Source organism: Crinia signifera, chromosome 3 (assembly GCF_055691185.1).
Source record: "Crinia signifera chromosome 3, ASM5569118v1, whole genome shotgun sequence".
Classification (NCBI taxonomy): domain Eukaryota; kingdom Metazoa; phylum Chordata; class Amphibia; order Anura; family Myobatrachidae; genus Crinia; species Crinia signifera.
In genome coordinates, this window is record NC_139219.1 from 134,039,704 (window position 1) to 134,052,973 (window position 13,270).

The window sequence follows — 13,270 nt, forward strand, 5'->3', positions numbered from 1 at the left end:
TATTCCATACAGTATCCAGTGTATAAAAGTCCAATGTTGAAGGCTGTTACCACTCCCCCAGACTCCCGTACTTACTCCCAATGTGCTGCAGAGTGGGAGACCCCCCTCTAAAAAAAACTGTGTTTGCCACTGCACTCTCATACACATATGGTGGGACTGCCCCTTAATGATCCCTTTCTGGGATAAAATAATCGAGCACTCAACTAAAATTGTGAATTTTCAAGAGACAACAGGAGCAGACTTTTGGTAACTTTCCCACTCTACTATCCCCATAGCTTAATATAAAGAAATCCCTTATTAAATATCTAAATAATGCAGCTCGAGTTGTTGTTCCCACAATTTGGGAATGGTAATCAAGAATAGACTTTTATATGTACATGAAAGACATTTATACTGCTTTCACATCGCAAAATGCAGGTTCGAACCGGTACGAACCCTGCTTTTTTACCGGTTCGTATTGCCATGTTGCTACCCGTTTATGGGACACGGTAACCCCTTTCACATCGCACTAATTACCGGGTCAAACCAGCTTGTAATAGACTTTAAGACTACACTGTCATATATAGCTCTGACACCCATAAACCAAGTACTGTACATTAATTGGCAATCGTAGGCCTAGACCAGTGGTGGGGAACCTCAGGCCCAGGGGCCTTATGCGGCCCCCGTAGACGGTCTGAGTGGCCCCCCTACCCACCCAGCGGGTTTGCCGGGAGTCAAGTACAGGCAACTTCTTGAAGAGGTAGGTAGTTCTTGCGAGATTCCTCTTAATCAACAGCAGCCGGAGACTGTCAGTCCTATTCAGCGGCAGCCGCCGGAGAGTGGGAAGGCTGCAGCAGGACACTTTGTAAGATACATTTTTACATATGGCCCCCCAAAGGATTTTTCCACCATACAATTGGCCCTTGGCACAAAAAAGGTTCCCCACCCCTGGCCTAGACTGATGGAATACTACTGATTGTTCTTGTGTTTGCTAACCTACCCTCTCACCTCCCCTTACACACACACACATGCTTACTTACTTTCCTTTTCTCTTCCCCTCCTTCTGTCTCGTCTTTTAGTCCCCTCATTAAATTGTCCTTGCTTCACTGTTATTGGTTATATTTTATTTGCATACAGATGCTGTTGGTAGTTTTCATGAAAATATGCACTGATGTCTTATTGAAATGCTATTCCAAAAATAATTTTATTTTTTGTATTTGTACTACTATTACTCTATTGTGGAGCTTGGTGTTTTTTATTGTTTCTCTGTATTGTGTGATTGTCTTTTTAATTTTAAATGAAAATTAGAGTTTATTTTACAAAAAATGTCATGGACAAAAATGATGGAACTCTTCACATAATATTTAGTTGCACAGCCTTTAGAGCTCTCATCCAGGCTTCTGCACCTGTCAGTAGGTAGTTAGCAGTGTGTTTTGCTCATTTTCCTGTTAGGGGACCCATGACTGAGACAGAGGTTTCTGACATTAGGCAGTATGTTTCACTCCAGAATGCTTTGATACAGATGTGTCCTCATACAGGCGGAGGTCATTCAAACCGCCGGCGAGACAGAGAATGGGATGCACGTAACTGTGAGACGCTTGCACGCCCCATTCATGGAAATAAGGGGCGCCAAGATGGAGTGCTCTGGTGCGCCGGTGGGTTGAATGAGTGTGGCTCCATCTGTATATACAGTAAATGTTTTTTGTGTTTTCAGAAAGAAAACCCACGCAGGCGGGTTGAATGAGCCCAGCTCTATCTGCACATCTTGCCTCAATATGCCATGCAGCAGGAGATGCCTGGCGTAAGGGAGCTGAGAGCTCCTATGCAACTCCATTTGCGGCGGATGTGTTTTTTCTTTTATTTGCCACAAAAAATACGCTTGGCACTACCAAATCAGGGCATGGTATGACTAGAAATGCTGTTTAACATGCAGCTAGGCTAGATGTATGTGGATACATCTGTAGTCAGGGGCTGGCTGGCAACTTTTAGCCTGGGGGGCAAGTCTAGAGCACCGGCCCATAAGTAACAGCGTATCGTTAAATGGAGGTTTTTCGTATATGTATTAATAAAAAAAAAAACAATAATAGGACACCACAGGCTGCTCCCCTGTATAATATCAGGAGCCCCACAGGATGTTCCCCCTGGCTAGTTATGCCAGAACCAGTGGCATTACTAGCCACTTTGGTACCCTGTGCCAGAAAGGAAAGTGGTGCTTGCCCCACCACCACATAAAAATAGGAGAGTGCGCGCCGAAGGCGCGTGGCAAAATGTAGGAGTGATACTTCATGGGGAAGAGGCGTGGCCCTATAAAAGTACTAATAACATCGTAATGCCCATAACACGTTATACCACACACAGTAATGCTCATTATGTATTATGCCACACAGCGTAATGCCCCTTACACAATATGCCGCACACCATAATGCCCATATGATATTACGACACACATTATGCTCCACGCAATGCCCCAAGTACACCTGCATATGACTACATAATGGCCCAGGGTTACCGACAGTAGTAGCGCTGTATATATATATATATATATATATATATATATATATATATATATATATATCGCACACAGTTACCAACAGTAGCAGCGCAATTTATATTGTACATAACGTCCACATCAGTTGCCGACAGTAGTAGTATCACAACATATACATAATGCCCACACCAGTTGCTGACAGTAGTAGCACTGCTTATATGTAACACCCACACCAGTTGCCGACAATAGTAACGTTGCCTATACATAACACCCACACCAGTTGCCGACACTAGTAGCGCTGCTTGTACATATGCCCACACCAGTTGCCGACACTAGTAGCGCTGCTTGTACAAATGCCCACACCAGTTGCCGACACTAGTAGCGCTGCTTGCACAAATGCCCACACCAGTTGCCAACACTAGTAGCGCTGCTTGTACAAATGCCCACACCAGTTGCCAACACTAGTAGCGCTGCTTGTACAAATGCCCACACCAGTTGCCGACACTAGTAGCGCTGATTATACATATGCCCACACCAGTTGCCGACACTAGTAGCGTTGCCTGTACATATGTCCACACCAGTTGCCGACACTAGAAGCGCTGATTATACATATGCCACACCAGTTGCTGACGCTAGTAGCGCTGCATGGACATATGCCCACACCAGTTGCCGACACTAGTAGCGCTGATTATACATATGCCCACAGCAGTTGCCGACACTAGTAGCGCTGCTTGTACACATGACCACACCAGTTGCCGACACTAGTAGCGCTGATTATACATATGCCCACAGCAGTTGCCGACACTAGTAGCGCTGCTTGTACATATGCCCACACCAGTTGCCGACACTAGTAGCGCTGCTTGTACATATGTCCACACCAGTTGCCGATGCTAGTAACGCTGCCTGTACATATGTCCACACCAGTTGCCGACACTAGTAACGCTGCCTGTACATATTCCCACACCAGTTGCCGATACTAGTAGCGCTGCTTGTACAAATGCCCCCACCAGTTGCCGACACTAGTAGCGCTGCTTGTACAAATGCCCACACCAGTTGCCGACACTAGTAGCGCTGCTTGCACAAATGCCCACACCAGTTGCTGACACTAGTAACGCTGCCTGTACATATGTCTACACCAGTTGCCGACACTAGTAGCGCTGATTATACATATGCCACACCGGTTGCCGACGCTAGTAGCACTGCATGTACATATGCTCACACCAGTTGCCGACACTAGTAACGCGCCTGTACATATGTCCACACCAGTTGCCGACACTAGAATCGCTGCTTGTACATATGCCCACACCAGTTGCTGACACTAGTAGCGCTGCTTGTACACATGCCCACACCAGTTAAAGTACACTCACATTTTACTTAACTGGTTCAGGGCACTTTAGGCTGGCAGGCAGCTCATCATATCCTTCACAGTCGTGTAGCTCCGCCCCCTCCGGACGTTAGCCCCGCCCCTTTTCCGATCCCTACAGGGAGGGACGCTGACCAGGAGCAGGGAGGGATCCTCTCTGCTGTCCACGCTGCTGCCTGTAATGCAGTGTGATACAGGCGCAGCAGCTGCTGGCAGCCACAGAGGTCTGAGCTCCAGTCCTCAGAGAGTCCACAGCCACTCTCTGTAGCGGCCTCCTGCACTAGACGTCCTCAGTGCAGGAGGCCGGCGGCCATGTTTCCGAAGACCAGTCGGAGACTGGTTAGCCGTGGCTGCAGCAGCAGCCTCAGAAACAAACAGGCGGCCCGCACACAATAGATTGAGCGGCCCGGGGGGCACATGGCACCCTGCCCCCCGGCCCAGCCCGCCCCTGTCTGTAGTCTTCAGATTTCATTGTGTTCTGCAGTTTGAAGGGTATCACAGTATATAAGATGTTCTTTTCTTTGAAAGCTTAATTTTTATGTCTGTGAGGGTGTAGATTACCAGATTGACAGTCAATTGGTTGACACCATATGGTCAACAGGATAAAATGGTCAATATTTAATGGGTGACACACAAAACAAAAAAAAAGTCAACAAGTTTTTTTGTATTTTTTAAACCAGATTGGTAGAAACATGTACCCTGGGTTAGCTCGCAGGAATGTTACAAAAAATAATAGATGATTACATGGATAGTAAATACCAAAATGAAAGAGCATGATAAAATAGTTGTTCGGTTTTCAAATAGATTTTCTCTGTTTAACCCTTTGAGTGCCAAGGGAATTTGTCAATATAGGTGTGAAATTTGCAAAGCAAACATTTTTATTCATCAAAATAAATTTTAATGTTTACCTTTATATAGGAAATATAATCTTATTTTACACAAATTTTTTATTTGCATTTATATAACAAATGTGAGCGACGCTGGGATTTTTAGTGGAAATTTTGCACATCTCTCACAGAGATTTTGGCACTCCAAGGTTTAAAAGTGAATAAGTGATTTCTATCAGGTTTTTGTCAAGGAATTAATCAAACTCTAATTTATGTTCTGCAGACCTTCAAACAAGATAGAAATCTGGGAAGATTTAAAGATTATTAGTAAGTCCGAATGAAATTGTTTGCATTGTTCTATTTGAATGAAACCAAAACTGTTAAATGAAAGTGACTAGTAAAGGTATACATTCTCAAAGTTGCATGATCTATATTGCATATACAGGTTGTACTTTATTTCTGTTGTTGACCCGTTTTAGCGCAAGACTACAGATTTGAGAATGATCCATAAAGCCAATACAAGTAGTCAATAAAATATAAACACCATGGCATATGAACTACATCAATTACCATGTATGTTAAAATAACATAGTAAATAACATCCAAAACCATTTAACAAGAAAAGGGGAAGGATCATATAGGGTTGACAGTGTCTTGGTTGGCCCCAAAAGGTCCGCTTGAATAAGGTCAGCATGTGAAAAGAGTCGAAACACGCAAAGGGTCCATTTATTTATTATGTTCTCTTTATATCACACACACATTCCGCAGCGCTGTACAGAGAATATTTGAACATTCACATCAGTCCTGAATCATTGGAGCTTACAATCTATATTCCCTACCACATATACACACACAGACATTGTAAGGTTAATTTTGTTGGGGGCCAATCAACCTACCAGTATATTTTGGATTGTGGGAGGACACCGGAGCACCCTGAGGAAACCCACGCAAGCACAGGGAAATATACAAACTCCGCACAGTTAGGGCCATGGTGGGGATCGAACTCATGACCTCAGTGTTGTGAGGCGGTAATGCTAACCATTACACCATCCATGCTGCAAATAGTCGACACATGTCAAGGTCATATTGGCAGACGGGATTCAATGTCCCACCTGCCGATTGACGAAAAGGGGGCGTGTCTGCATAAACAGGTGTGGATTGTTGAGTTCCAGCCGTGATCGCGACAATTCACGGCTGTTCTCGGTAAAACGGGCCCAACAGCTTTCAAAGTGGGGCCCGTTCTGTCGATCTGCCTCTTCAATGCTTTCTTCCTCGACAGCATTGAATAGGCGCCTGCCACTATTTCCCCCGTCGGAAATAGAGGCGGGGATTGAATATCCCCCATTGTCCTCATAGATGGTAAAATGAAAATGTAAAAAAACCTCACGTAAACCTTTTTATGTGTTGACCTATTGTCCTTGTTGACAAAATGCTTGCTGACCAATAACTTATTGACTGTTGTCGACCTGATGCATGTCAACCCACTGTCTGGATTCCCTTGAAAATACCCTTGTTAATGACTACTGTTGCTGTAAGAGGAGACTCCAGTGACTTTAAAACAAGAGTTATTGTTGGAGCTACAGTGAACAAAACTGCTCAGCTTATTTCATAAGTCTTTGGCTATTAAAGTAGTCTTAAAGGCATGTCACCAGGTACTGTATAGCCAAGAGCATGGCTGGGCAACACCGGCCCTCCAGATGTTAGTAAACTACACATCCCAGGATGCTTTGCATTAGTTTTGCTATGTGGCCATGCTGAAACTGATGCAAGGCATGCTGGGATGTGTAGTTCATCAACATCTGGAGGGCCGGTGTTGCCCAGCCCTGGCCAAGAGAGAATAACATCATCAGAAAAGCTACAGATGCCTGGGAAGCACATTTGCGTCTGTGCAATCACTAATAAATTCACAGAGCAGGATGTCCTAGCTATTTTGCAGCACATAGAACCTGATTCAGACATCCACTAGTGCTTGGAGGGAGAATAGAATAGTGTGCCTAACACATCGCGAGCCATGCCAACATTTGGGACAAAAATAAAATGTTAAGACTTATAGAACCCCTTTTCTTCATTTTATTCAATGTACACTATTAATCCTTTAAAAAGGAAAAAAAATAAATCTTATTCAGGGTCCATGGTCCCCACGGTGTTAACAATACATATGCATGGTGGAGACCAGGATCAGGCACCGTACGGCAAAGCTCATGAGTATGAAATGTGGCCTGGGTGCCCCTTGCGCCTTTTTTAGTGGATGGACGCCAGGGGTCCCACAGAAATCAGTGACCCAGTTGTGGTGTTGTGGCATTGGTGGGGGTTGCTGGAGCATTTAGCCCTAGCGTCCTACCCAGCTATGTATGCTAAAAAGAGGCAAAAATTCACTAGTAAAAATAATAAATCTTGGGCTGCACTGTTCATAGGTGACCAATTATTGGCACCAAACAAAAACTGAAGTGCCTGAGAATGTGGGCAGGGTATGAGGGAAGTGCATCCTGTGAGGCTCACAAGCTTTGCTGTTCAGTGCCTGATCCTGGCCTCCACCACGCACACCCATCTTTAATCCTGTGGTTCCCATGGACGGTGTAATGGTTAGCATTACTGCCTCACAGTGCTGAGGTCATGGGTTCGATACCCACCATGGCCCTAACTGTGCGGAGTTTGTATATTCTCCATGTGCTTGCGTGGGTTTACTCTGGGTACTCCTTTTCCTGACACATTCCAAAAATATACTGGTAGGTTAATTGGCTTCAAAATTAACCCTAGAATGGATGTGTGTGTTTATGTGGTAGGGAATATAGATTGTATTCATCAGGGCAGGGACTGCTGTGAATGGTCAAATATTCTCTGTAAAGCTCTGCGGAATATGTGTGCACTATATAAATAACTGGTAATAAATAAAAATAAGTAAATAACTATTTTCTTCTTTGGTCTTGATCCGTTTGCAGTCCAAGAAAGAAAAAGTCCACATCTAAAAAAAATGACCCTCCATCTCAATAATGTAATTCTGTTCTCATAATCTTGGTGCTAATATACACTTTTTTTTGCCTGTTCCTACATATTGCAAAATCCTTTTTTTTTTTTTTTGTGACTGCATACTTTTGATGTGATGATCTTGTTGTTAAAGTTCTTCTCAAATGCACAAGCTATACGTAATATGTGTTTACTTTGACCGCTAGTCCAAATAGTTTTTCTATTAGATTGGTCATTAATGTTCTTTTGGAGGCGATTCAAATGTTTTTTGCGCAGCCTACACAAAATGGAGCAATTTCAATGGAGTTGCTTCGATTGGACACATGCTGTAGGATTCTGTTCTCCCCTTCTGAGGGGACAGGCAGAAAGTTTTGCACAAGACTAGCGAGTTTTATCCACTTTGTGCGACAAGTACGTAAAAAGGCAATAAAGGAGTGATGGGTGATATGCAAGTACGGCACCCATAAAACAATTTGATTCGCCCCACTTTATGTCTATGGCACTATATGTACTGGTTTATGTTACGGTACTCATTGTGTACTTCCTGTCATTTCCCAGGTTTCACTAGAAGTGTAGTAGCTGTTTACAGTACATGTATGCTTGTTGTTCTCCTTCGAGTCCAGCTAAACATTATCGGTGGATATATCTATCTGGACAATTCTGGGGGGAAAAACGGCAATGTAAGTAAGGAGCCTGCTGGGCTATGGGGTCTATTTGTTGGGTTTTAATCATTGAGATTGATTTATGTTTTTCATATTCTTATAATACTAATGTTATTTACTAATGTGTATGTATAAACTTTAAGATATGTTTAAGCAGTCATTTTTAGGTCTTCACTTCTAATCGGTTGCTCCCTATTGTAAATTATATGGATTTTAGATGTCCTCTAGTAGTTTTGTCAGTTGTAAAATAGCAACCAGCCTACGTATATTTGGTGACTTACACTATAAATATAATTTAGTTTTATGTGATTATCCCATATTATAATTTATTTAACAAGTTTAGACATGCACTGCTGTGCTTTTCAGTGGTGGGGATTACAGATTGTTGAGTCATTTCATCTGATCCAACTTTTATTTATTATATTTTTACCTAAAGTATACTAAATGGGATATAAATGCTGACTACAAAGCTTAAACTTCACTTCTTACAAGTGTCCATCACTTGGTCAGGAGCATTCGAACATATATAGCAGCAGTGGCTGCTTTGTCTGTGACCCATAATTCTTCCAACATGTCTTTGAGTCTGGATGCCCATAAGGCTTTTGAATACAGTATCTTGGCCATTCTTGTTCAAAAATATTGATGGTCAGAGACCTTGCTCATTAACACTCTTGGTCACTCAGTCAAAATGAGAAGCAAACATGGCTTTCCTATTTTCCCATTTAGTTCTCCTTAGATCAACTTTTACAAGTGTTACAGAACTAGCCAAAGCTCCTCCAGGACACTGGATGAATCCAGTTTTATTTAGCAATTGATAGAAATAAGAAGGGTGTATCCTCCACCAGGCCACAAGTAAAACAAAAAAAGAACCCAGTATTGAAGACCTAAAACGAACTAGAGAAATGATGCCTTATTCTCACATATATGTACGTTCACATATGAAAACAACAAAAGGATACCCTTTTATTCTTTACTATCACTGTTTCCACCACTGAAAAATGTAATATTGTTTTTAAGGTGTAAAGAGCACAAAGTTAATGCTGTGTCCCACCTAATTGTTTAGAAGAAATGATATGCTGTTTATTTGCAGGGGCTCCAAGCATCACCAGAGGTGCAGCAGCAATATTTATCTAGTATTCAACACCTCCTAGGAGATGGTATGACCTACATACATGCTTTGCTGGCTGATTTTATAACTGAATACCTGAGACTCCAATAGGGAAAAAGAGAATTAATATGTCATTTAATTTACCTCAGGCCTTACCGAGCTGATAACACTTGTGAAACAGGCAGTCCAGAAGGTGTTTGGCAGGTAAATGAGGTTTAAAGTTTGTATGTATTATTTCTCAAAAACCGCACACCTTCCAGCATAATCGCACGCCTGACCTACACACTACTTCACAAAGTGACCAAATCCTAATTACATAGAAGCTCTATCACTTCACATGTGTAAACAATAGAATCACTCGCAGAGACACTACATCCCTGCCTCACTGACAGTGGCCCATAAACAATAGAATCACTCGCAGAGACACTACATCCCTGCCTCACTGACAGTGGCCCATCCCTGACTGACTGACCGCAGCACGTATGAAATTATTTAAAATAAATTGCAGAATCACAATATCCTGAAAAGGATCTAATTGAAAAATGTAATAAATGAAACAGCCTTTTCTGAAATACAATCTACCTATTCTGTATCTGTTTCTCCCTACATCAATTCTACGTAGAACTATTTTGTCACAACAGGGGCCATAATATCACACGGCTATCTGATGTACTCATCTTGAGTGGTTGAATATCTTTCAGCCATTTGCGTTACAGTTCACACCAAGGCCGGCATATATTAGAGCGTGGCTATACACCCAATATTTGAGAGATCATTTATATATTTTATTTTATAAAGCAGACTGAGGCTTTTAACTTTAAATGCTTATTCAGCCTCTTTACTGCTTATTTGCCTGCCTATTTTAAGCTATTTTAAACTTTTTTAAAATGCCTAGAAATCGACAATATAGTAATGTGTATAAAAAAGATAAAAAAATTGTATACTTTACAATATCAGCTCCGTCAGGGGGACACCTGTATCCATTTGCCTTTTGGTGTGGATGTGCTATGTCCTATTAAGCTGCTATGCCATTACATTTGTTCAAGGGACTATACCATGGGTTTTCAAACTGTGGCCCTCCAGATGTTGTGAAACTACAAATCCCAGCATGCCTTGCCACAGTTTTGCTATAAGGGAGTGCTAAAACTGTGGCAAGGCATGCTGGGATTTGTAGTTTCACAACATCTGGAGGGCCACAGTTTAGACCCATGGACTATACTGTTATGTATTATTTATATGATCATCCTTCCATGGAATTGAAAATATAAAACTTTCTCTTTCACCCATCCTGGTGACACAGCTAACCTTGGGATGAAGGAGGGACCCAAGGAGCCAAGGCACCTATGCTGAAGTCTTTGGACGCAGGCTCCTCCCTTCTGCATCCCATCATGCTTCAGTTCGTTTTAGGTGCCCACAGGAGTGGGTGCTATGCTGATCGGCTGCAGTGCAGCCATTTTTTTCTTTGGATTTTTTACAAGATAGTAGCTAGGTGTTTATTATTTTATTAATTCACTAGTTAGTGCAGATTTTTTTCCAGTGTGTTACTTCTGAAGAAGTTTGCACACACTGAGAGTGCAGCAGAGGATGACAGAAGTGCGTCCTGTCAGCTCTCTGTGTGCAGAGGATAGCTGTCTGCTCCTTCTGCACAGCGCTTAACCTCAGGCTCTGTGAGGTTTTCCTGGGCTCTGGGGGTGTCCAGAACCGGCTCTCTGCTTAGTGGGGGGGGGGGGATCGTGGGGGACAGACCCCCCGCGATGGCGGCCGCCATCTTGGAAGGGCTTATAGACTGAAATCCCACTGTGGGAGGTGAAGTCTATTACAGTAGTCCAGCGCTGCTGGACAACTCCAAGTGGTCCCAGATAGAAGGGTAGGCACTGGAGGTGAGGAGAAACACTTGTGGGAGCGGCTAAAGGGGGAAAGGCACCAGAAAGGTCTCTTCCTGCTCTGTGTGCTGGCACCATTTTCTCTCCAAGCTGCGGAGCTGAAGCAAGGCTTTTCATTCACAGTACAGAGAGTGAAGTTTCTTCTGGGCAGCGCTTCCCCTGTGGATCGCTGAGGGTCACTGGCAGCAGAGAGCAGACAGATAAGTACACTGTTACATGATTCTGTGCTTTGCCTGACATTGTGCTCTGTGTAATTAGACATGACTGAAGGGTGTAAGGCTGCTGCCTTGGGGAGGGAGCGTGTGCCATGTTACTTAACTGCAAGTTTTGTGGGGTTAAATTAACATGTGAACAGATGGATCAAGGGGATTTGTGCCCCTCATGTGAGTCTGTACCCAGTGGAGTGCAAGCCCAGAGGTCTGAGCAGTCTGAACCTGCGTAGGGAGGTCCATGAATGCCTTGGTAGAGGCATTAAACAGGCAGAGAGAGAACTTAGTGAAGTCTCCTGGCCATATTTCTTCCTCCCAAACTTCTATGGGCTCCATTACCCCATCTCAGGGGGATCCTGTATTATTGCAGGTCACCCCTATTAGTATCACAGGGAAAACTGCAAACACAATTGTTTGGACAGAATGTCCCAACCAAAATTGTACTTCTCCTCCCAGTGTGTGCTCAGATGTGTTTGAATAGCCTGTCACAGATTCTTTTTTTTTTTTTAATTCATCCTTCTTTATTCATTTTATACAAATAACATATAATATGCTTGTGCCATATTACATCACATAACACATCAACTCTAACGACATTAAACATACATCATTTTCACTTTCATCCCATACATATAGAACACATCATCAGTTCCCAATATCAAATATTTCCATTGATCTAATTTTATCTCTCCCCTTTCATTATTCAGCAGTTTTATTTCCATTCCCCATAATTAGCTGCCAGAGATCGCTTTATTTCTGTTTGTTCTTCGTATATTATGCTATCCTTTAATCTTTCAATTAGAGCAGGTTTGGCTCAATTTATGGTACTTAATTTGTATATCCTTTACCGATCTTGTCCCTTAAGCTGGGTACACATATGTACAATTTCCTTTTTCTTGCGACCGTTCGATCGACCGAATACACGTTCGGCCGTCCAAAACATACGACCGTTCTGCGCGTACACATATGTACAATTTTACTTGCGACGTCCGATGTACTCCCGTCCAAACAATCGCAAGAAGAAGTATATGAGAGACCCTGTAACCCTTTGCCTGCTGTTTTAACTAATGTGTATATAATGTATATATGTTGAGCAGTGGCTCAACACTTTAGACGCATCCCTTTAAGACATTAATCAATGTTGAAGTTTTAATAGAGTGGGCTGGAAGCTCTTTTCAGGGCACCAGCTTCACACTATTAAAACTTCAACATTGATTAATGTCTTAAAGTGATGCGTCTAAAGTGTTGGGCAGTGAGGCATTATACACACATTAGTTAAAACAGCAGGCAAAGGGTTACAGGGTCTCTCATAATGCAGCATACCACCGTGCTTTGTCAAACTGTCAAGCATATTGATCGAAGGTGCGTACACACTTCACTTTTGTTCCGATATGGAGCCGTCCTGTCGGATGAAATATTAAGCAGCAAAGAACCTTCGACCGACCGACCGTGGACGGCCAAGAGCGTTTTTGGCCGTTTATCGGTCGCACAGCAGCAATTGGGACAGCGTACACACCTATACAATCGAACGGCCGTTTGCCCCCAGATTGGAAGAACGGCCCGACGATTGTATATATGTGTACCCAGCTTTAGATTTATAACACACACAGTTCCGCCAGTCATGAACTTATATATATATAACAATGTCTCAGTCTTTAGTTATTTAAAATACACATTAAGTAGACGTTTATAACCAAATTTTTTTTTTTTTTTCTTTTATCTTTTCCAATCCTTTATTGTGAGGATATGTCAATCCTAGTGAATTTATTTAAGTGTACACAAAATAA

The 13,270-nt window shown here is 42.7% G+C and overlaps 1 protein-coding gene across 3 annotated transcripts in view; it reads left to right on the forward strand.

Moving 5' to 3' along the window:
• The window catches only part of PEX3 (peroxisomal biogenesis factor 3), a 50,632-nt gene that overhangs the window by 13,198 nt on the left and 24,164 nt on the right, over positions 1–13,270 (forward strand). For 2 of the 3 annotated variants that reach the window (XM_083176548.1, XM_083176550.1), the window contains exons 5-9: positions 1,694–1,780; positions 4,941–4,984; positions 8,180–8,301; positions 9,374–9,440; positions 9,541–9,595. In XM_083176548.1, the coding sequence (XP_083032674.1) occupies positions 1,694–1,780; positions 4,941–4,984; positions 8,180–8,301; positions 9,374–9,440; positions 9,541–9,595 (375 nt within the window). The remainder of the gene's footprint in view (positions 1–1,693; positions 1,781–4,940; positions 4,985–8,179; positions 8,302–9,373; positions 9,441–9,540; positions 9,596–13,270) is intronic. The other variant, XM_083176549.1, reaches the window with a different exon arrangement.